Source organism: Propithecus coquereli, unplaced genomic scaffold (genome assembly GCF_000956105.1).
Source record: "Propithecus coquereli isolate 6110/MARCELLA unplaced genomic scaffold, Pcoq_1.0 Scaffold218, whole genome shotgun sequence".
NCBI lineage: Eukaryota > Metazoa > Chordata > Mammalia > Primates > Indriidae > Propithecus > Propithecus coquereli.
The window spans coordinates 5,633,824-5,659,523 of record NW_012146967.1 but is presented as its reverse complement, the minus strand read 5'-3'; the positions used below and the strand labels follow the sequence as shown (position 1 = coordinate 5,659,523).

Here is a 25,700-nt window from a genome sequence, read left to right as displayed (position 1 = left end):
AGTGAATATGATTTTTTTTGATATTACGTAATGAAATGTATTAACATTTAGAAAATCTTTATAACTTAGTGAACTTGTATTTTATAAACACTAATACATAATGTTACAAAATCATGCATAGGCAAAAAAATCAGTTCAAAGTGCAACGCAGACCAACGGATTTTATTTATTTTTTTGTGTGCAACTTGTCACTGAGTCAAAGCTCAAGACCAATGGATTTTAATATAACAGAATATGGAAAAATTTGTTGATACAGTTTCAGATGCCACATTGTAACTAATCTTTGGTACAGTATTAAAGAATAATACTCAAACATATGTAAAAAGACTATTAAAATACTCCTGCCTTTTCCAAATACATATCAGTAGAGTGCCAGATTTTCTTCATATACTTCAACCAAAGAAACATTGAAACAGATTGAATGCAGAAGCAGGCATGAGAATTCAGCCATCTTCTATTAAATTGTATGTTAAAGATATTTGCAAAAATGTTAAACAATGATACTCACTAATTTTTCTTGTCAATTAAACTAATTAAATTGGCCATTTTTATAAAATTATTTTAGGTTAACAATGGTTTATTATTGGTATTTTTAAATGAATTAACATATTTTAAAGATTACTCAGTTTTAGTTTCTAATAGGCAAATATCAATAATTATAACCCACATTAAAACACTTTGGGATCTTTAATAACGTTAAGGTATTCTGAGATCAAAAAGTTTGAGAATTGCTGTTATAATCTTTTTTTTTTCTTTTTTAAATGATTGAGATCTCTTAAATTAATTCTGTAAGCCATGAATGGTTCTTGACTCACAGTTTGAAAAATACCGGGCTAAAGTACAGGCTTGCATTGTGAAGAGAGGTGGACTTCCCCTGGGTTTTACTTTTGTGGATGTGGTGGAACATCCCAAAGTGTGAAGTGAAAAGTAAAGTTTATATTTGGAGATTAGCTATTTATGGTTATCTTCCAAACCCCGTTCAAATCTTACCCCTTATGGATTCTCTTCTTTGTAATTTCTTCATGCCATTCTCACTCCATTATCAACCATGTATACTTGTTCTCTCTGGCCCTTACATTTACATTTTATTGCATGGCTTATATTGTATTTGTTTACAAGCCTCTCTCCTTTACTAGACTGTGGGTTCCTTAAGAGAAGAATCCCTAATTTATTTGTCTTTGCATTCCTACCACAGCCCAAACACATAAAAGTCCCTCAAGTAAGTGTTTGTTGAAGGAATAAATAATTGGGAAGAAAAAGGCAATGACCAGGTGAGGCAAGGCTTAGGGTATTTGGCACCTAATCATGTAAGCAGTGGAGGGCCATTAGCATGGGAGTGATATGAGTGGTGTTTTCAGTACTTAACCCACTTAACCCAGGGAGAGGTGATTGAGGATACTGGCCCAGCTAAGAGACTACGGCAATTTAGGCTTGAGGAGACCCAGGCCTGGATTAAGATGAATGTTTTTGCCATTGATAATAAGGCATACATCCTGAGGAATATTTATAAAAACAGAAGCATAATACTACCCATACTGTCTAACATTTATTGTGTACTTATGCTGAATACTATGTTAGGGGCTTTATGTGTATTATCTCATTTAATCACAGCATCTCTGAGGTAGGTACTGTTATCTCCATTTTTTGATGGTTAAGTAAAAATAATACATGTTCATTATTGAACAAATTAGAGAATACAGATAGAGAACCCCCCCAGTCCCCCCCAAAAGACATATATCACTTATAAATCCAAACTCAACACTAAGACATATAATCACTGTAAACATTTCAGGATACATCCTTCCATACTTAAAAAAGTATGTATATGTGTTATATATGCCTGAATATGAGGGAACCCTGAATATAAAGCTTTATGCTGTTTTTCCATTAAAAAGATGAGCCAACCTAAAGAAATCAGCTTTTAGGGATATTGATGAAATAGGCAAAGTTCTACTTAAAATATTTATTAATTTATGCATACATACTCAAAAACCACATAAAATTTACAGTAACTTAGAAACATTTTATCTTCTATGTTTTTTGGAAGAATGTGTACATACTCCCCTGCATCAATATCTGTATCATTGCTTAGAACCACTTTGAATCTTCAAACAGTTTTTCAGGGTATATATTGAGATACAGCACTTTTGAATCTGTATCTATTACAACCTGCAAGTACCCATTCAAATACCATAAGGAAGTTTGATTTTCTTCATTTGCACCATATTGTATATTGCATTGCTTTTGAGAACATTTTTAAATTGAGATGAAATTCACATAACATAAAATTAACCTTTTTAAAGTGAACAATTTGGTGGCATATAGTACATGTACAGTGTTGTACAACTACCACCTCCATGTAGCTCAGACATTTTTCATCACCCTCAGAAGAACCGCATACCCGTTAAGCAAGTATCCTCTATTTACCCTCTACTCTAGCCCCTGGCAACTACCAATGTACTTTCTGTTTCTATGAATTTACCTTTTCTGGAGGTTTCATATAAATGGAGTCATGTAATATATGACCTTTTGTGTCTTGCTTCTTTCACTTAGTATGGTATAATGTTTTCAAGGTTTGTCCATGTTGTAGCATATATCAATACTTCCTTTTTATAACTGAACAATATTTCTTTGTATGTATATACCTCAATTTGTTTATCTGTTCACCCATTGATGGATGTTTGGGTTGTTTCCACCTTTTGGGTATTGTGAATGATGCTGCTATAAATGTGTATACAGTATGTTTGAGTACTTGTTTTTCAATTCTTTTGGGTATTTACCTAGGAGTAGAATTGCTGGATCATATGGTAGCTCTATATTTAACTTTTTGAGGAACTACCAGACTGTTTTCCGTAGCAGCTGCTCCATTTTACGTTCCTAGCAGCAATGTACAAGGACTTGTCAATTTATTTTTAATGAGGAACACAATAAGATGAGGTAAGTAAAGAGAAAATATGTGTAGCCTTTGAGTTTATTAGAGCTTTGTATCTCAGATTTTGCCTGATGGACTTATTAAATATTTATTTAGCATCATTTCAGCACTAAAAATGAAATTTAGCTCAGGGAAATGTATCTAATCTATTTTAAGTAGTGAACAGACTAAGAAGTGCAGTCAGAGAAAGAAAGGAAATTTAAATAGACTGTAAAGTTCTTTGAAGGCAAAGGCCCTATTCATATTTGTTTCCTCAGTGTTTAACAAAGTGCTTGGCGTGTCATAGGTTGTTTTGGGGGTCCCCCAAGACTAGCCCAGGTCCAGTGATTGTCTAGGACTTGCAGAACTTAGCATATAGTCATACTTGTGGCTATGTTTTATAATAGTGGAAGGGTATAAAGCAAAATCAGTGAAGGGTGCATGTGGTGATGTCCAGAGGAAACCTGGATTAAGCTTCCAAGAGTCCTTTCCCAGTGGAGTCACACAGGACATGCTTAATTCTCCAACAGTGAGTTGTGACAATGTCGTTCACCAGGGAAGCTTATTAGAGACTTAGTGCTGAGATTTTCTGAATGGGGTGGTGGTAGAGGGCACCCTGTCCTTAGCACATATCAAAATTCCAGACACTCAAAAGGAAAGCATGTGTTAACTGATAAGAGCCACTGTGATCAGTTCTAGGAATAGAACTCTGTGAAATCTAAATTCTCAGACACCAGCCAAGGCCAACCTTGCAAGCTGCTCTTTCTAAGGATAGCAGTCAGGCCTACTATGTTAATTCTTGTCTGCACATGGATGTCCAGTTTCTTAAAAAAGGAGTTGTTAGGTCTGTGATGAAAAATAAATGCCATACTAGAGAACTAGCAGGGACTTTAGTGTCAGTCAGATGTGGATTTATAATACTGAGGAAAATTATATAGTTTTTCTGAGCCTCTTTTCCTTCCTGTAGAATGATATATCATTCTCACAGGGTTTTAGTGAGAATTAAAAGTAATAATGTTTATAAAACACTAAGTATAATGTCTATCCTGTATATAAGTGGCTATTAACATTTCATTTCAGCTCACTTATGTCAGTCTGGGTCCAATCAGGAGAGAGAGACTACACAGTAGTTTGGACAGGGAATATATAAAGAATTATTTGCCCTAAGAGGAGATTGAAGTAATGAAAGATTGGCTTATAAGAAGTAAAGAGAACTCTAAATAACAGCAGATGTAATATAATAGCAGATATAATATAATAAAATGATTGATATATGATAAAATATAACTCATAAATAATAGCAGCTGCCTCTAGGGCTGAGATAAAACACCCAAAGAATAGCTGTTTCCCTGAACGCTCTCAACATTGCCCAGCCCAGGGACTGAGATGCAGACCTTGTTGGAGAGGACATGGCTGTGATTCTCTGAATGTCAGAGAAGTAAGTCCCTATGATTTTATACCGGCAGAACTTGCTGGAAATCTGCCTTTTTGAAGCTGGCAAAAATCTACCCTCTGGGGTACTGGGGAAAGCTGTTCATAGGAAGTTGTCTCACCAGAGGCACTCTGCTGATGATGGCAGAAGAGGGTTACTGGGGGAAGCTGCTGGCTGCTGTATGCTGTGTGAGCTGGGAAGAAGGCAAATTGCTTGATTTGTAAGAGCCTGCTGGGCAAGCACAGTGGGACCTGGTAGGAAAACCCTTTCCTTCTACAGTGTATCTCCTCTGCCCTCTACTGACAAAGCTTGGCATCATGGGTGCTGGCAAAGGAAAAACACTTCAAGGGCTCAGGTCCATTTTCACACAGCAGGCAAAAAGGGTAAATTTGGAGCTGAGAATCATTTAATTGATAACCAGCATATGGGTGGAATGAATGTTTAATTCCAGATCCTCAGAAACCAGGAAGAAGATGGCAAATGGGCAGAGATCTAAGGAACCTCAAAAATAGGTAAGACATGCAAAAAAAAAGAAAAAAAAAAGAAGCTGGACCTTACATTATATACAGAAATTAACTCAGAATGGATCAAAGACCTAAATGTAAGAGCTAAAACTATAAAACTTATAGAAGAAACTTAGGGATAAGTCCTTATAACCTTGGATTTGGCAATAGATTCTTGACACTAAAAACACAGACAATAAAAGAAAAAACAGATAAATTAGACTCCATGAAAATTAAAAACTATTATGCATCTAACAGCACTATCAACAGAGTGAAAAGGCAACCCACTAATGGAAGAAAATATTTACAAATTATATATCCGATAAGGGATTTTCATCGAAAATTTTACTTTTACAACTCAACAACAGAAAAGTAAATTGCCTGATTAAAAAATCGGAAAGGGGCAGGGTGCAGTAGCTCCCTCCTGTAATCCCAGCACATTGGGAGGCTAAGGCAAGAGAATTGCTTGAGTATAGGAGTTTGAGACCAGCCTGGGCAACATAGTGAGACCTCTATCTGTACAAAAAAGGAAAAAAAGAAATTAGCCAGGGATGATGTCACACGTCTGTAGTCCTGGCTACTTGGGAGACTGAGGTGGGACTCCTTGAACCTAGGAGTTTGAGGCTACAGTGAGCTATGATCAGGCCACTACACTCCAGCCTGGATGACAAAGTCACGACCCTGTCTCTTAAAAAATAAACAAATTAAAAAATGGGAAGGGCTTGAATAGATACTTCTCCAAAGAAGGTATACAAATGACCAATAAACATATGAAAAGATGCTCACAATCACTGCTTGTAAAGGAAATACAAATCAAAACCACAATGACATAATATTTCACACTCATCAGGATAGCTGTTAAAAAAAACCCAGAAAATAACAAGTGTAGGCGAGGATGTGGAGAAATTAGAACTCTTGTGCATTGCTGGTAGGAATTTAAAATGGTTTAGTGCTGTGAAAAACAATATGGCAGTACCTTAAAAAGTTAAATATAGAATTACAAATGATCCAGCAATTCTACTTCTGGGTATATAAACAAAAGAATTGAAAGCAGGGACTTAAACAGGTATTTGTACACCTAATTCATAGTAGCATTATTCACAGTAGTTACAAGGTAGAAGCAACCCAAATATCCATTGACAGGTGAATGGATAAACAAAATGTGGTATTTACATACAATAGTATGTACATAAAATTGTATTTACATACAATATTAGTAAAATATTCAGAGTGAGAAAGAAGGAAAATTTGACACATGCTACAACATGGACAGATCATGAAGGTGTGGTAAATGAAATAAGCCAGTCACAAAAGGACAAATATTGTATGATTCCGCTCATATGAAGAAGTACCTAGAGTAGTCACAGTCATAGAGACACAAAGTAGGATGGTGGTTGGCAGTGGGTGGAGGGAGAGGGGAATGGGGATTAACGGATGTAGAGTTTCAGTTGGGGAAGATCAGAAAGTTCTGGAGATGGATGGTGGTGATTGGTTGCACAAAATGTGAATGTATTTAATGCCACAGAAGTGTATACTTAAAAATGGCAAAAATGGTAAAATTACGTATATTTAACCACAATTTTTCAAAAAAGAAAAGGAAACTGCTGAAAAATATTTATAGTATGTTCTTAAACCTCACAACTAGAAGAGATACAGTGGGGGGAATTTTATTTCTTATTTATGTACTTCAAAATATAATTTTGTCATCATGATTGAATTTTAATTAAAAAAGTATTAATAAAAGCAAGAACAGAGTAGATTTGTAAAGGAAAGTTAAAGAACTGAGGGTGTTAGCCAAGCATGGATTGATGAAAGCAGAGTGGACTGTCTAGCTGTATGAAGCATAGACAGTCATGTGTATCCGTTCTGAGAAATGCCTCATTATATAATTTCATAGTTATGCAAACATTGTAGAGTGTACTTCCCCAAACCCAGGTGGTGTAGCCTACTACACACCTAGGCTATGTGGTAAAGCCTATTGCTCCTAGACTGCAAACCTCTACAGTGTGTTACTGTACTGAGTACTGTTGGCAGTTGTAACACAGTGGTAAGTATTTGTGTGTCTGAACATATCTAAATATAGAAAAAGTACTGTAAAGATACAGTATAAATGATAAAAAATGGTACACATGTGATGGGTGCTTACCATGAATGGAGCTTGCAGGTCTGGAAGTTGCTCTAGGTAAGTCAGGGAGTGAGTGGTGAGTGAATGCGAAGGCCTAGGACGTGTAGACTTGATAAACAGTGTACACTTAACTCTGGGAGGCCGAGGCGGGCGGATCGTTTGAGCTCAGGAGTTTGAGACCAGCCTGAGCAAGAGCGAGACCCCGTCTCTACTAAAAAAAATAGAAAGAAATTAGCTGGACAACTAAAAATATATATAAAAAATTAGCTGGGCATGGCGGTGCATGTCTGTAGTACCAGCTACTTGGGAGGCTGAGGCAGGAGGATCGCTTGAGCCCAGAAGTTTGAGGTTGCTGTGAGCTAGGCTGATGCCACCGCACTCTAGCCCGGGCAACACAGCGAGAGTCTGTAAATGAATGAATGAACGAACAAATGAACAAACATTTAGGCTACAGTAAATTTATACAAATTTTTTCTTCAATAACAAACCTTAGCTTACTGTAACTTTTTTCTGTATAAACCTTTAAATATTTTTTTAATTTTTGACTCTTGTAATAACACTTAGCTTAAAACACAAACACGTTGTACAGCTGTACAAAAATATTTTCTTTATATATCCTTATTCTATAAGCTTTTTTTATTTTTGAGACTTTTAAAATAATTTTTAAACTTTTTTGTTAGAAACTAAGATACACACACACATTAGCCTAGGTCTACAGGGTCACAGTCATCAATATCACTGTCTTCCACCTTCCCATCTTTCCCCCTGGAAGGTCTTAGGGCAATAACCTGCCTGGAGCTGTCATCTCCTCCTCCTGTGATAACAATGCCTTTTTCCGGAATACCTCTTGAAGGACTTGCCTGAGGCTGTTTTTAGTTAACTTTCGTTTTTTTTTAAGTAGAAGGAATATACTCCACAATAATGCTAAACAGTATAGTATAGTAAATACATAAACCAGTAACATAGTTGATTATTATTATCAAGTATTATATACAGTATATAATTGAATGTGCTATACTTTTATATGACTGGCAGTGCAGTAGATTTGTTTACACCAGCCATCACCACAAACACATGGGTAAAGGGTTGTACTACAATGGCTATAGTGTTGCTAGGGGAGGGAATTTTTCAGCTCCATTATAATCTTATGGGACCAGTGTCATATATATAGACAGTTGATCAAAATGTTGTTATGCAGCATGTGACTATATACGTCACAAAAGGCGAAGTTTCTTTGGTCACCTTAGAGGTAATCTCATTCTGTCCTTGAATACTGGCATCAATTTACAATATCTCTGATATTTATCCTGTGTTCGAACAGCTGCAGTGAGGCAGGGTGGCCATTTGGTACATATTCCTAAGGAATTGACGTTAGAGTAAGCTAATTAAAAATTAAAGGTCGATTATTTGGAAATGTGCTACTTTGTGGGAATTGGTTCCATAGATTATATAATTTTTGTCTCAAGTCATTTGCAACTGATAGACTTGGGGGCCGGGAAGAAATTCTTTTTGAGCTTCTCCTGCATATTAAATGCTGTGTCAGATAAGCTTCACCTAATTATCTCATTTAATTTCACAACTTTATGAGGTATATACATCTGTTACACAGTTGAGAACATCGAGGCTCAGAGAGAGTAATTTGACCAGAGTCACATAGTTAGAAAGTGATACATTTGAATCTATCTCTCTTTGACTCCCAAAGTTCAGTCTAAACTTTTACTACATCATGAAAGGGGTTACATATATTTACAATTAGCAGAGTCTGAGATGAATAGTTGATATGATTTGAGAGTCAGAACGTCTAAATTCTAGGTTCTCTTTTATGTCCACCCTAGTTGAGTGACTATGGACAAGACACTTCTAAGTTTTAGCTTCCTCACCTGTGAAGAAAAGGGGTTTGATGGTTTATTTATTAGATACCTGGAACCACTGTTGAAAAGAAGAAATTTTAGTGTGTTCCAAAGAAGGGCTTCAAGGACCTAGTAAATCCCTCTGTCAGATATTACCATGAAACATACTACTTATACCAGGGCATTTTTAATTTAAAAAACAAAAAGGGTAAATGGGGAGGGAATGGTGGGTGTAACAAAGAATTGTCATTGATTGTCTTGATGGGGAGGTCGAATTAGTTTTATTTTACTGTGACATGAAAGCTTAGTTTACCCATTGACAGTTGGACCTTATGTTGGGGCTGTGTTGTTAGATACTACCAGATTCATATCCCTTGTAAGAGATACATCTCTAGGTACTTTGAACCCTATATGGTTTGGAAGCAAATTGATGCCCTGTGGTTGCTTAGCAATTTCCTTGAGCCAAACAAAGGTGCTCATTGCTGGGATTAGTTTTTGCATATAATAGCATATGGAACTTAGGTACACATTCTGTTCCTGTGGTATTCCCTTCCATATCCCAATCCAAAAAAGGCTTAATAATACTTGAAAAACAGTTAACTTGCTGCAAATAAGGTAATGAACAAACTGAGCAACTTGATTTGCTTTTTTTTTTTGTCAGTGTGATCTAAATCTTTCCTTCTATTGTTAAGTATGCAAGATAATACGAAATTCATTTTCAACTGGGGAGTAAGTCAATGAAAAATCTTCACTTGTACCGTCACTCAGGTTGTGTTTGTGGAGGGCAGCTTCATTTCTAATCTTCCTCTGCTTGCTTTTACTTTCCCAAAACTGCAGGGTAGCAAGAATTTATTTTGTTCCATTCTCGGTATAGTCTTCTCCTTCCATTTTGTGAAACTGGTTTGATTTTGTTAGACGCAAAAAGAAAGGGGCAACAGGATGGTTTTTCAGTTTTGTTTTTATTAATTGCTTGGTTTAACTTCATTATGCATTTCCAGTTTTCTGCACCCTGCTCCTAGCCAGCCTTCCTCAGTGATAGAAGCCAGTAAGGAATACTTTTATAATAAAACTCTGAATGTTCAACACATGATTTTTTAAGCAGATAAAACGAAGGAAGATTGGTAGCATGGTGTCTTTCTTAGGCTCCTTAGGGAACTTCATTTTGGTTACTGTTCTATTGATCATTGCTTAGGATTTATGGCCACTGTATTATATCACAACTATAATTTTTTAATGAAAGCAGGACTTTTTGATTTTCAGTGTTAAGTCCTTTTAGCACCTCCTTTAACTGTATTTTTAAAATACTTAAGAAAACAGTACTCCCCCCCCCCATGTGCAGTATTCTGGGTAATTTTACCAGTATTTTTGGTAGTAACGCCAGTATTCTAGGAAAATGTATTGGCTAATCATTCAGAAATGACACTGATAATTTCCAGAAAGCATTTAGAAATTATGGCTTTAAAAAGCATTGTGTTGGCTGGATGTGGCAGCTCACTCCTGTAATCCTAGCACTTTGGGAGATAGAGGTGGCAGTATCACTTGAGCTTGTGCCTGAGCCCAGCAGTTCAAGACCAGCCTGGGCAACATAGCAAGACTCTGTCTCTACAAAAAATTTAAAAATTAAAAAATGGATGACAGGGCAAGACCCCGCCTCAAAATCAAAAAAACAAAAAACAAAAAAAGCCATTGTGTCTTTTCAGCATGCATCAATTCATTATGGTATTAGAGGTCTTGTCCTATTAGGAGGCTTGATGTTATTACCCACTCCCATGCTTACACACACTTTTTATGAAGATCTTCTGGAGACCTGTAGTTCTTTTGTTACAGACTTTAGTTATGGTATCGGTTGTATTATCTTGTAATTATTATGATTCTGAGGCAAGAACCTCAAGGGCAAGAACACCAGCACTGTGCTTGTCAATCCACTCTTACTGAATGATTGAAGGATTCTTCTACTTAAATGGATTTTTCAAACCTAAGTGCATATGGGAGCTTCTAAGCAGTCAATGGAGAATGCAAAAGTCAGGTGGTTTTTTTTTTTTTTTTTTTTTTTTTTTACTGTGTATCACTTCTCTCAATGTCCACTGTACATGCATGATCAGTTGCAGTTCTATTTGACAGTTGCTTAAGGATCCTTGTGTTACACTTTCATGTGTCCGTTAACCTTCTAAACAGGTTGAATTGTTGACTTCCAGTTAATAAAGATTCTCGTGGTTGACTTTTTGTTTCTTATAGATCTCTTTTTGTTTTGGAGCAGTCTCTATGCTGAGGCGAGTCAGTTTCTAAGTCTTTCAGTCTTACTGGGCCAATAAATTTTGCTTATAGGCACATAGCTACTGTAAAACCTTTTCTCTTTGAAGTTCTTTTTTGTTTGTCTTTTGAGACAGTCTCACTCTGTTGCCCTGGGTAGAGTGCATTGGTAGCATCATAGCTCACTGCAACCTCAAACTCCTGGGCTCAAGCAGTTCTCCTGCTTCAGCCTCCCAAGTAGCTGGGACTACAGTCGCGTGTGATGACACCTGGCTAATTTTTCTGTTTAGTATTTTTAGTAGAGACAGGGTCTTGCTCTTGCTCAGGCTGGTCTCAGAACTTCTGAGCTCAAGCAACCCTCCCACCTTGGCCTCCCAGAGTGCTAGGATTACAGGCGTGAGCCACCATGCTCTTTGGAGTTTAGCAGATGTATCTCATCTGTTCCATTAGCTTTCCTTTTAATTCCATCTCTAATTTAAATGTTAGTTATTATTTTTACAGAGATTAAAAACTCAGATCTGCAGATCATTAGACAATCATAATTATCCCTAACCTGACCAGGGAAATTTTTTTTTTTAACTAGTTGTCATGAAATATTAGAAGTATCGGGGATAGAATTAAGACCTAGGTCTGAAGGTGTCTGAGCTACTATCATTAGTTATTTGGTTTTGAGCAAATCACTTAAACTTTCTGAAATTCAGTTTTGTCATCTGTAAAATGAAGTTTATAAAGCCTATTTTATGCATTGTGAGGACTAAGTAAGATTATATGAAGTTGGTTTTATAAGTTATTAAGCATTATGAACCACTGATAATAGTGATACTCTAAGTAATACATGAATTTTACATTTTAAAAATTCAGACAATTCAGGTAAAATATGCCCTTTCTGCTTTCCACTAATCTTATTTTTCTCCCTAGGGGTAACCACTGTTAGAAATTTGTCATATATCCTTCTAGGTATTTTCTTATATGCATGTAGAAATACCTATTTTTGTTTTATAATTAAAAAAAAATACTACACTGTTCTATCATTTAATATGACCTGAGATCATGGAGATTTTTACCTTATTTTTTTAAATTTGCACATAGGTTGTTGAAATTATATAATAATTAATAACATTCTTTCCTTATTATTAATGGAAATTGAGGTTCTTTCTAGTTTTTCACTGTTACAAATAGCACTGTTGAAAATCTTTGCACATGCTTTGAAATCATGTGCAAGTGATTCTCTAGAGAGATGTGAAATTATAAGAAGGTACATGCATTCAATATTTTGATAGTATTGTCAAATTGCTTTCCAAAACAATGGTCTCAACATATTTATATTTCTGCCATTACACGTGAAAGCACCCATTTATTCATCTTTTTGCCAACTTGTGACATTTTCATTTTTGCTGATCTCATGAGTGAAAAATGATATCTCAATTCGAAAAGAATGTTCATAGACAGCATGATTTGTGAGCACAAATAAAACCTTAACTGGAAACAATTTAAATATCCATTAACAGGAAGATAGGACAGATAAATAAATTTTGACATATTTGTAAGGTAGAATACTAAATAGAAATCAAAATTATTAAAATATAGTGATATGCATTAGTGGAGATGAATCTTACGAAGTGTTGAGCAAAAGAAGCAAATTGCTAAAGAATGTATATGACAGGATACATGTCTATGCATTCATAATCATGCAAAATTAATGCTTTTGTAAGGGACGATATATACATGGTAAAATTAAAGAGAAAACCAAGCCTATTCCTTAAGTATGGGCCACTCTCAGAGAGGCAGGGAGTTTCCAGGGAGGGCTGGAGAGATCCAAATAGCCTTATCTGAGAGGTGGGGAATAAAGAAGGAGTAATGCTTTGCTAAGGCAGGTGGAGAAGTAAATCCATTTCCTCTGACACATCTCTGTGCAACCTGTTAAATCTGTCTTTGCTATTAAAGTTTTTGACAATACTGGCTTGTAGGAATGTGATCTTTTTCTTAAAAGTTTTCTGCATTGTTGAACTCCCAGATGTCACAGAATATGGTTTATGTGTTCTCTGTGAGTGACGAATTTCTGTTAATATGCCTTTGGGGTTTTTGATTACTTTCTTAATCTTATAATCCCCTTCTTAGACAGTCTTGAAGTATTTACTGTAAAGGGTAATATGAAATGGTTATTAGAGAAAAGAACTTGGCAAAATGGAAAGAACAGGGGCTTTGGAGTCCAACAGACCCAGGTTGGCAGTTTGGCTTTCCCATTTAATATCTATGCATTATTATTGGGTCAACGACTTACCTTCTCTGAGTTAGTTTCCCTAATGATAGGAAATGCATTTTTATATGCCTCCTTATTATCTACTTTTCTTTGCCTCTTTTTTTTTCTCCTCCCTTCCATTCTGGAACTATACTGATTAGTTGTTCAATATCTGGTAGTTATCATCATCTTTATCATTATCATTGTTAAAATCTATAGGGAATGATATTGAAGTAAATTTATAGAATCCACAGAAAGGCACTTGGGGATTTCAGAAGGAGCCTTGTTCTTTTGTTGTAATATAAACTGTGTATGTCTCCCCTGAAAAAAATCAATGTGAAAAAGCCAAAATTGCCTGTAACTATTATTACTTAATGATATATAACTCATAGGCCATAAATATCACTTTATTGAAATGTTTTCAGTGTTTCAGTGGCATAATCATAGAGCTGTGCATCCATCACTGATACCTAATTTCAGAATGTTTTTATCACCCTCAAAATAAACCTGGTATCTGTTACCAGTCACTGCCTATTTCTCCCCCTTAACCCCTTGAACCACAGATCTATTTTCTGTCTCTATAGATTTGCCCATTCTGGACATTTCATATCAATAGAATCATATAATTTATGGCCTTTTTTTAAAAATTAGAGACAGGCTCTTGCTCTGTTGCCCAGGCTGACCTCGGATTCCTGGCCTCATGCAATTCTCTTGCCTTGACCACTCAGATAGCTGGGATTACGGGCGTGAGCCACCATGTCCAGCCTAATTTGTGGCCTTTTGTGTCTTTTTTTTTCCTTACTTAGTATGATGTTTTCAAGATTCATCTATGTTGTATCCATACTTCATTTTTTAAATTGCTGAATAGTATTCATTTGTGGATGTACCGTACTTTGTCTATCCATTCATTAATTGATAGATATTTGGGCTGTTTCTACTCTTTGATTATTATGAAATAATGCTGCTATGAACATTCATGCACAAAGTTTTGTGTCTACATGTATTTTCAGTTTTCTTTGTTATGTATTAATACTTAGGTGTGGAATTGCTGGGTCATATGGTAACTCTCTGTTGAACATTTTGAGGGCCTACTCATCTGTTTCTAAAGCAGCCGTACCATTTTACCTTCCAACTAGCAATGTAAGAGAATTCCAATTTTTCCACATCCTGTCAACACTTGTTATTGTCTGACTTTGTGATTATAACCATTGTGGTGGGTGTCAGTTTTATCTCAATGTGGTTTTGATTTGCATAATGAGTTAATGATACTGAGCATCTTTTCATATACTTATTTGTCATTTGCATATCTTTTTTGGAGAGCTGCCCGTTCAAATCCTTTGCCCATTTTAAAATTGGGTTATTTGTCCTTTTGTGGTTGAGTTGTTAGAGTTTTTTTATATATATATACTGGATACACGTGCCTTATCAAACATTCGATTTGCAAATATTTTCTCCCATTCTGTTGGTTGTCTTTTCATTTATTTGAGGTATCCTTTGAATTTTTTAATTTTAATGAAGTCTAATTTATCTATTTTCCTTTGTCACTTGTACTTTTGGTGTCATATTGAAGAAACTGTGACTAACCAAAGGTCATGAAGATTTTACTCCTGTGTTCTCTTTTAAGAGTTTTGTAGTTTTAGGTATGATCTATTTATTTATTTATTTTTTTTTGAGACAGAGTCTTGCTCTGTCGTCCTGGGTAGTGTGCAGTGGTGTCACTGTAGCGCACTGCAACCCCCAACTCCTGGGCTGAAGCGATCCTCCTGCCTCAGCCTCCCAGGTAGCTGGGACTACAGGTGAGCGCCATGACACCCAGTTAATTTTTCCATTTTTAGTAGAGACGGGGTTTCCCTCTTTCTCTGGCTGGTCTGGAGCTCCTGAGCGCAAGCTATCCTCCCTCCTCAGCCTCCCAGAGTGTTAGGATTATAGGCGTGAGCCACTGTGCCCAGCCTAGGTATGATCTATTTTGAGTTAATTTTGTTTGTGATGTGAAGATTCCAACTTCATTCTTTTACATGTGGATATTCAGTTATCTCAGCACCATTTGTTGAAAAGATTATTATTTTCCTATTACCTTTCTTGGCACCCTTTTCAAAAATCAGTTGGCCAAAACTGTAAGAATTTATTTCTGGACTCTCAGTTGTATTCCATTGGTCTATATGTCTGTCTTTATGCCAGTATCACTATCTTGATTATTGTAGCTTTGTAGTAAATTTTGAAATCAAGAAGTGTGAGTCCTTCAATTGTTTTCTTCTTTCTCAAGATTGTTTTGGCACCCATAAATTTTTTTAAGGCAGTTATCTTTAGTATCTGGTATCCTTTCTTTGGGGAGACTAATTTATAAATATTAAAATGTCCACAGTTGGGATTTAGTAATAGAGAAGGAGAACTTGGATGTCTATGATTGAATCAGTGGCCGAATTTCTAAATAATTTATGGTTATTTAACTTCATTTGTTTATTTACACATTCTCTTGGGTCTCCACCATGTGTTAGATCTTGGGGAAACCATGATGAACAAGAGACAGGCCTCTGCAGTAAACTTAAGTTGACTCCTGGCTTTCATGTTTTTGAAGGGAATGTGGACTTTTGCCTATCAAAGATATGAATATGGTCATATCTTCGATGTATCTACCATTGGGTGTAAAGTTTTCTCTCTTATCATATTAAAGTCCTGTCTATGAAAATTTCTCTTGTTATTTATTCTGCTAGTATTAACAAAAGTACAAATGATTTTCAAAATTGGTTGAAGTAAATAGATATATTATAAATTAAATGAAACCATTTTAGTATCTAATGGTATTAGCAAAAAGATCTGATACCTCTCATCTTAACTTTAAAAATATATATATGTAGAAAATCTCTGTTGCTTTGTAGATCTTTTGTTTGTTTTAAATCGCCTCTCTAGTTTAACCAACTCCAAGTAAACAACCACAAAAAGATTTTTCCCCGCAGGGGAGAAGAGAAGAAAAAGACAAGAGAAGTAAAGGAAAAAGTCACTACCACATGATGTTGTTTAAAGGTCTTTGTGATTATAAATGGTTAAAAAATTGAGTTTTGTTTCATCTGTTAAATGTTCACACTTGAACACTACTTTTTTGTAATAAATGGCGATATCTTTATTAAAACAGAAAAAAAAAGTGGATGGAAGAAGAGGATGAATATCTTTAAGTAGCCTGTGTTAAGCATTTTGAAAATTACAAAAGCACCATATATTCTCAGTTCCTTTGTGCACATATATCTACTCCCATTTTAAAGTTTCCTTGAAAGCAAGGGCCTTATTTTATTCGTCTTTCTTACTCTATCGGTCACCTTTTCAGTACTTGGAAAATTTTAGTGTTCAGTATATGTTTACTGAATGATTGAATGGGTCAAGTAAGCCAGAAATGAGAGCTGACATTGTATGACCTTATGCTAAGTTAGAGTTTGCATAGCTTTTATTAGCTACTATCCTTGCTGTCAAGAATCTTGATTTTTGTGGTTGAACATGAAGATAAGACAAATACTCAACATGATATACCTTTAAAAAATAACATTAATTGGAATCATAAATAATATGAAAAGTAAATTGCACAGATAACCTAGATAAATATTAACATATATATATGTTAGAAGGAGTCACTTGGGTCCATAGGATGATACAGGGTGGTAGAGGAAGTCTTGAACAGAGGTAGAATTTCATCTAGATTTAAAAGAACTGAGAAAAAAAGGTTGATAGAGGAGGGGCTAAGACTTTTCCAGGTCAAGAGTTGGTTCTCTACAAGGGGATACTTGTCCTCTTTCTAGCCAGGGGCATTTGGAAATTATGTAGAAGGTTTTTGGTTATCCTAGTGTTTAGAAGTGCTGCTGACTTACATGAGTAGGACTGGGAATGCTAAAGTCCCACAGTGTGGAGTTAGGAATTGTTCTGGCTCAAATCTCAGTAGCACCCTGGTTGAGATACACTAGGATGGGAACAGATCTAGCTGCACAAGGAGGAAAATAGTGTTTGTGAATAGTGTTCTATGCATATACTATTTTTTTGTTTTGACATTGTGGAGATTTATTAGGAGGATACATGCAGTTAGGTGGAGTGGAGTACAGCAATGGAACAATTTAGGTAGCAGGACAGGATTTCATATTTGATCAGTTTGCATGATTTTGATTCTTGTTAACATTTTCTTTCTTCTAATAGTTTGATTTTTTTCTTTTTTTTTCTCTTAGAACGAGGCTTTGACTCCAGGTTATCATGGATTCCCAGCGAGGGACAGCCAGGTTGGTATCTGCTGTTTGTTACTCATATGACGTGTGTGTGTGTGTTTTATCAAAGCATGCTATGATAGTATTTCCTGAAATTACTTATTATGGAAGGTAATATGGCTTGTTTCAGCAATGAATTTACTTTTAGAGATATAAATTAAATACATTAATTCTAAAAGTATTATAATGATGATTGTTATTACAATTGTGGATATTATAGGAGAAAACAATCACTCAAGCAAAGTCATCATTACTTTTGTGTTTGTTTTTTCTTTTCCAAGCTATATAATAATGGTGTGACCTCATTTATTTGATGCCTCATAATTCTAATGCTGGATTCTAATAATTCTGATGCTTATTTTCTGCTCCTTAGCCCCTGCCTGCACAGATTTTTTAGGCCTTGCAATAATCTGCAGCAAGAAAATTCCATTCTCCTCCCTGTGGGAATTCAGCCTTATGTTTTTAATCAGGGAAGGCTTGCTTGAGAAAGTGAAGTTTCTGCTGCCTTTCTTTGTTAGATGAGGGGAAGATTGGAAAAAGCCCAGGCCCTATTGTTGGTCAGAGCAGAACTATTTCCTATGCGACATTCTCAGTATGGTTTAGGCGACTGTATAAAATGCCTTCCCTGTCTTTTTGCTGTTTGAAGGCTGGAGCAGAATTAGGATTAGAAGAACGGGCAAGGCTGCCTTTTAGAGAAAGTCACCTAACCTGTGAATGAAATTTGTCTCCTTGCTGTTTGGGGATATTGACATTTTCTTCAGGAGATCTGACAAGGGTAGCTCCTAGCAATATCTTTGAATGCCTATCCATGATTCCTTATAGGATTGTCAAGAAAAACCAGCATTGTTAGACATGTCCCGGGGATATGAGTCATTATAGTGCTAAACTAAAGGGTTGACGTAGTTTTCCCTTTCCAGAAGTTAACTGAATCTCATCAGAGCCCCTGAAGCTGATTTTAAAAACCAAGATGGCCCATAATCAGTAGTCACCTATTTGGAGGCCTTTCTGATTTGAGAGTATTTGCCCAATTCTTACATTTTTGGTGCTGGGTTGACATCAAACTGACCCCAGGTAGGGTATGGAGAGAAAGGTGAGAGAAGGTAGTGGTCATCTCTGTGTTCACCTCCCAGTGGCATTCTTGCTGTTAAAGTTGAAGATGGAAACTTTCGGTAAAAGATACAGTCATTTGCCCCAATTCTAAAGAGAATATAGAAGTTTGTTTGCTTGTTTTTCTCTCTGGTTTGGGTCTTCCCTAGAGCTTCTGTAAGCTATAAAATTTATGCCCTTTGATAGTAGTTTTATGTCATGGCCATATACCAGAAAAAATACTGATGCCTGGAGATCCAGTCCCCAGAGATACTGATTGAGTAGGTTTAAGATTGGGCTTAATCATTCAAATATTTAGAAATCTCTACAGGTGATTCCACTGTGCAGCCAAGGTTGAGAACTGTAATCCTGTGGGTTGCTTTAAAAGGAGTTACATTTTGTTGTTTCATCTTGTACTTTTCACCCAGGATGTGTAATGTATGAGAGATCATGGTTAGTCTCTTAATCTAGATTTGCATACTAATGCAGTTATCTCATTATTTATAAAATGTTGCTTATTTTGGATCTAGGAAGTTAAAGCTAATTGATGTGACGTATGGAAGTAGACTTACTGAGTGTAAAAGAATCTGAAAGGGTACAGTATAATACTGTGTTCTTCCTGTGGGGATTACAGATCAATAAGGAGTTAAGTAAAAGGAGTTAATAAGAATTTGTTAAGGCACAAAAAGTAGTCTCTTTTTGCTTGGAACTACTTTATTTTTCCTTTCTTTTGCAGCAGGGACCCACTTCTGTAACCTGCACATTCATTACTCATGCTATCTGGGCTATAGGCCTGTGCAGACCCCTTGCCATGAATTAAAGCTGCTGATTTACTTTGAGGCATATTCTGATGGTGACAGGTTTATTTTAGTTTGTTTTCTTGGGCTTTGTTTTGTACTCTGCTTGCATCTTTGAATTAGAGATCTTAAAGTAGTGCAAATAGGCAAATATTGAATAGCTGCTTGTTGTGTTTGATGAATGCAGAATCCAAATGAGTACTGCTAATTAATGCGCCTAACCTTGTGAACTCTCACTTTGTGCTTTGAGATTTGGGAGGTATTTATAAGTGTGAAACACTGGTCACTGAACAGCCCAAGCTGGGCAGAAACAGAACTTGTGATTTTTACTTCTCTTATGCATGGTTTTGGCTCAGAAAATCTAAGAGCCCAGCAGTGGGGGTGAAGGTGAATTTTAATTATGTGCCTTTATTTACTTTTCTTATTCTTTTGCTGTTCCTTTCTAAATACATAAGAATCATCCCCAGATAGGATTTTTATCAACATTTAATGGTGATTTTAAAAGAGGTAAAAATTATAATCTTTTGATTGTTGTAGATCACTTTGATCAATATTTTCTCATCTTATCCTCCCAATCACTTCTTGAAGTAGATGAGGCAAATGTTCCCTTTGGAAAGATAAGGAAATTGAGGCAAAGAGAAGTAAAGTGACTTGTCCAAGGTAACAGTTCAAGTTAGTAGCTGAATAAGAACCAAAATTTATTTTTTGAGGGCCCTTTGTGCTAGGGATTATTGACTCACCCAGGGCAAATATGGTCAGGAAAGAATGTACCCACTCACTCACATTTTATTTACCTTTTGGGGGCTTCGTAAAACTCTTGAAGCTCAACCATAGATCTAGGAGTCCATGACTCCTGGTTAAGGATTATTACACCTCAGTTCATTAGCACTAAGTGGACCAGCATTCCACTGTTTTAGTGACTCTTTCATCATGTTACATAAGCCCCCAGCAGCACATTTGAATCAGAAACCTGTGAAGAGAAGGAGGGGAAGAAAACTACCCTTGTAGAGGTTTTGCTTTTCTTCACCTCAGTCATCATTCCTGATCAGTTAACAAGCTTTTTGGGATGGCAATCCATTGCTTTTATAAAGCACTCTAAGCATTTCACTGTGCTTGCTAATGTGGCCTCTCTATGGAAGTAGAGGAGACAAACATTGTTCCAGTTTTACAAAGTGAAAACCAACTCAGAAAAGCTAAATATTTTACCTAAGGCCATGCAGAATTTTAGGTCGGTGATACGATATAGTGGTTTAGATTCCTAGCTGACTATTTTTTTGTGATTTATGTGCTTGTGCATGTTTCCAAAGTGTTGATTAAGGCTAGGATATTTTATGGGTTTGTAATATTTTTTAAATGGGAGAATACTTATATCAGCTCCAGAATTTTTATATAGTAGAGGCTTAGAAGCAGCAGTCTGTTTAGAAGAGGGCTTTTCTGCATAGCAAACTTATGGTTTTTGCTAAAATTGTTTATTTGGGATGGCTTTTAGGGGATTCCTGGAAAGTACAGTGGTGGTGGTCCTAAGACTGGCCCCATGCCACCTCTGGGTGCCACAACTTTATGTCTCCTGTAATTAGGGTGACCATATACATTTATCATTCAAGTTAAGGCACTTTTGAGAGTGAAAAGGGATTATAATTATATTGAAACAGTTCCGGGTTAAACAGATGTATGGTCGTCCTAGCTATAAATAAAAAAATACAATCAGTGTTCTCTTAACTGATGTGATCAGGACTAATAGGCCATGGGTTAATTTAAACAATTGTTTGAAGTGGGGAAATAAGTTAAAACTTTTATTTTAACTTAGATCATTTTATTTTAATTTGAACAAATATATGCTTACTCTTTCATCTTCTGATATGAGGTCAAGGTCTTTTATATGCATATAGATCTGATTGAAGTACTACTTGATTTTTTTTTTTTGCACAAACTGTACTCATAAAGCATCATCTATGAATTCTAATTTGTTTTTTTTTAGAGAGGAACAAGGCCTTAGTGACATTCAAAGCAATTTAGGTGAAACTGTCTAGATTTGTATGATTCCCCCTCCTTGCCCAGTCTTTTACAGTTGTCTTGCCCACATCAAATTTGACTGAGCAAAACTTTTTAGCGTCTTGACTTAGTAAGAATTCTCAAGGAATTCAAATTAGAGCTGTTTTCAAGGAAACTTTTGTAACTATTTCATTGATTTATGTAACATTTAATAATATAAGTACTTATAACTTCTATAAGCAGATAGGTGAATAAACAGAAGTGATTCTTGGTAAGCATAAAGCTCAGCTACTGGGAGAAGGGCTTGGGGGTGGAATGAGAGAACTGCTTACTAGTTTCAGGTGGTAAGAATGCCAGAAGCATCCCCGGCATACATGACTTGAAATGGAGAACATTAGTTAATTTAACAAGTTTGTTGATTAAAAGAGCTTATACTGTAAACAACTATAGGGAGGACTTATTTTGTTGTCAGAAACTTTGAATCTCCTTAGTGCTTACTTGGTTGAATTTTGTTTTAGAATCAACTCAGTCTGAGGGATGGGTGGGGGAAGAGGATTAGAGCAGATAAATACAAATTATAGATAATTTGCTTTGCTTCATTGGGGCAGCCTACTAAGTAAGGGATGTTCAGCAGTGGGATGCTTGGAAAACTAAGTGTTGAAAGTAATGCTGGTAGTTAGGAGTGCCCTCGGTGTAATCCTTTTTTCTTAGAACCTTAAATTATGGCTCATTACACTAACTCTTGAACTGTGTGGGAATGAAACGTTGCCATGTACATTCAAGATGAAAGATAGCACAGACTCTTGCTTGGGTTCAGGTGTTGAGTCAGTTATGGAATTGGGAATGTTAGTAAATTATAAAAACTAATGTCTGTAAGGTACTTTACAGTTTACAAAGTACTCCTATGTATATCCAGCTTTGATCTTCACAATAGCTCTACCAGGTAGGTTACTGGATTTTATTATCCCTATTTTATAGATAAGAAAAAGGCACAGAGGTTTTTAAATGAATCTCCCAATATCGCATAGGTAGTAAGTGGAAGAATTGGACTTGAATCCGATTTTCAGCCTCTGTGTCTTGTATTTCCTTTTTGTATTTTTCTATCAGTGTCTCTCTTCTTTGAATGTTGAACGTTCTCTTGCTAGTGTGACAAGGTAATCTGGAATCTTTAGAGAATGTAACAGCATGAAAAGTCTTCATATGACCTGAAGGTCCCTTAAATAACTTATTTCTGTCAAGTTTTCTTCCTGTCGTTTGTTAAAATAACATATGGTCTAAAATTTATCTTTTTGTATTTTGAATATAAAGAAAAAATTAATATTATGTTGTCAGACCTTTGTCTGATTTTTAAAATGCTTGTCAGTGACTCCTCAAAAATTTTTCCTTCAATTTTCCAAAATCCTGTTGAAAGCCACTATGTGGATATGTTCCAGTGATTAACAGAAACAAGTGGGCATATCAAAGGAGATGTTGAAATTGACAAATATGATTTAGACAATTATAGATATTAATTCAGAGTGGCAGTTTTACTTATAATATAGAGGGTAAATTAAAAATGACCTAAAGGTTTTTTACTTAAAAAGTGTTTTCTTTCTTCTTGAGAGTTTTCTTTTCTTTCTGTTTTTTTAACCAGTTTTTTCTTTTATTGCTGGAATGGATTTTATTTTAGTCCAGTTTTTGAAAATGAAATTTCAGGATTTTAAAATGTTGATTGGGAGCTGTGGACAATAGCAAATGCATCTTCTGTAGTACTCATTTGGCTTGGTGGCAAAGAAATAATGCCTACTTTTCTTCCCTTGGAGAGAGTTGGTGGGAGAGGACATGGTGAGGGTGTTCCAATTCTAGCTCAATGCTTTTGAACTTAAAAAAGACTGTAACCCCCAGAAAATGATATCTTTTCGTCACGACCCAGAACACACTTGTATATGTATAACTATGACTTAGTCTTACCTTACTGTATGCTAAGTACTGTGATATTTTCCATTTTGTATCATCCCATTCAAAAAATTCTTGATTGTGAGCAACAATTGATTTACCAAAATTGATTTCCTGAACCCACTAATGGATTGCAATCTGCTTGAAAAACATTATTCTAGTAATTACTGTGCTTAAAAATGCAACCTTAAAGAAACCCCATACCTTTTTGCAGTCACTCCCCTGCTCTTCAATCTCTCCACCCCAGCCTTAAGGCCCCCTAGTTGGAGACAGGATTAAAATGACTGGTTCAGAGATGAAATGTTACCCCTTCTATATCTTATAATCTACAATAATTTCTTTTCTGGTCCTTTTTTTTGTTATTTAACTTAACATGCTTCTGCTTTGCTCTTAAATTATTGGCAGTGTGAAATCACTTTCTTTTCTTCTTATTAGGCCATCTAGAACCCCATTTTCAGCCTTTGTGCAAGGCTTTTTGAAATGGTTACTTTTCCCCAACATCTGGCATCAGGTCTCCCACCAGTGATTTAGGTCCTTCTGTGGTGTTGTCCTTACACCCTCTAGTGGATGAAGGGCTGGTAAATGCTGCAGCATCTAGTGTTCTTGTAGCACTTTTCTCAAACAATGTAATTAGCTTTACTGTTGTATTTTAGATCATTCCATTCCCTGAATAGTTCATAAGCTTTTTCCTCCTGGGAAACACGATTTTATTTCTTCTGCTGCTCGCTGCCATGCATCTAAATAACATGCTTATTCTGCTGTTTCTTGATTTATTAATTTTTGGTACTATTCTTTGTCTTCCTACTGTTGAAGATGAGAAATTAACTGTTTTATAGATACTCTCTCTTTCCTTCTAATAAGGTCATTTTTGGTTAAATCAGCATTATTATTGATTTATGATTACATAATTATTAGATTATTATGACTATGTAAATATTTTTATAGCCAGATGATAAAATATTATGATTACATTCCCTTTCTTATATACTTGTTTCCCCTGGGGTTACTAAATACATGCATAAATATATATGTAGGAAATAAATATATATGTATATATAAGTATATATATTTGGCAGTTGCTTTTAAAAAAAGTTCTATTGAGATACAATTTCTGTATGATAAAATTCACCCAATATAAGTGTACTTATTCAGTGATTTTTAGTAAATTTATAGAGTTGTGCCATGGTCCAGTTTTAGTACATTTCTATCATCCCCAAAATTCTCTCATTCTTTTGTAGTCAGTCCCTGTTCCCGCCCCAGGCAACTGCTGAACTGTTTTATGAGTTTATAAAATTGTCTTTTCTGAACATTTCATAGAAATGGAATCATACAATATATGTAGTCTGTTGCATGTGATTTCTTTCACTTAGCATAATGTTTTTGAGGTTCATCCAGTTCATCCAGGTTGTAGTATATATCCCTATATCATTATTTTTTTTTGCTGAGTAGTACTCCATTGTATGGGTATACCACATTTTGTTTATCTATTTACCATTTGATGGATATTTGCATTGTTTCCAGTTTGGTTATTATGAATAATGCTGATATGAACATTCACATACAAGTCTTTATGTAGGCATATATTTTAATTTCTCTTGGGTAGATTTCTAGGAGTAATTGCTGAGGTTATGGTAAGCTCATGCTTAATTTTTTTTCTTTTTTTTGAGACAGGGTCTCACTCTGTCACCTGGGCTAGAGTGCAGTGTGTCATCATAGCTCACTGTAACCTCAAACTCCTGGGCTAAAGTGATCCTCCTGCCTCAGCCTCCGGAAGTGCTGGGATTACAGTTGTGAGACACTGGGCCGGCCACCTTAACTTTTTTATTCATTCATTCTTTCATTTGTTTATTGTGAGACGGAGGCTTGCTATGTTGCCCAGGCTGGTCCTAAACTCCTGGGCTTTGTAGATCCTTCACCTTGGCCTCCCATAGTGCTGGTATTAACAGGCATGAGCCACCAGCCACCATGCCTGGCTTTTTTTTTTTTTTTTTTTTTTAAAGGAGTTTGTTTCTTACAGTATTTTTTTGTTTTTTTGGTTTTTTTTGAGACGGAGTCTTGCTCTGTAGCCCAGGCTGGAGTACAGTGGCACAGTCATAGCTCACTGCAACCTGGAGCTCCTGGGCTCAAGTGAACCTACTGCCTCAGCCTCCCAAGTAGCTACAACTACAGGCCTGCACCACATCACCTGGCTAATTTGTTAAAGAAATTTTTTGTAGGCTCAAGGTCTTGCTGTATTGCCTAGGCTGGTTTTTGCACTGCTGGGCTCACATGATCCACCAGCAAACTATTTTCCAAAGTGGCTTCATTTTACTTAACTTTTTTATTGTAACAAATGTGTAGTG

At 35.9% G+C, this 25,700-nt stretch overlaps 1 protein-coding gene across 1 annotated transcript in view; it reads left to right on the top strand.

The window, feature by feature from the left end:
* The window catches only part of RBFOX2 (RNA binding protein, fox-1 homolog (C. elegans) 2), a 276,297-nt gene that overhangs the window by 67,692 nt on the left and 182,905 nt on the right, over positions 1 to 25,700 (top strand). The window contains exon 2 of the mRNA XM_012644707.1: positions 17,513 to 17,563. Coding sequence (XP_012500161.1) covers positions 17,513 to 17,563 — 51 coding nt within the window. The remainder of the gene's footprint in view (positions 1 to 17,512; positions 17,564 to 25,700) is intronic.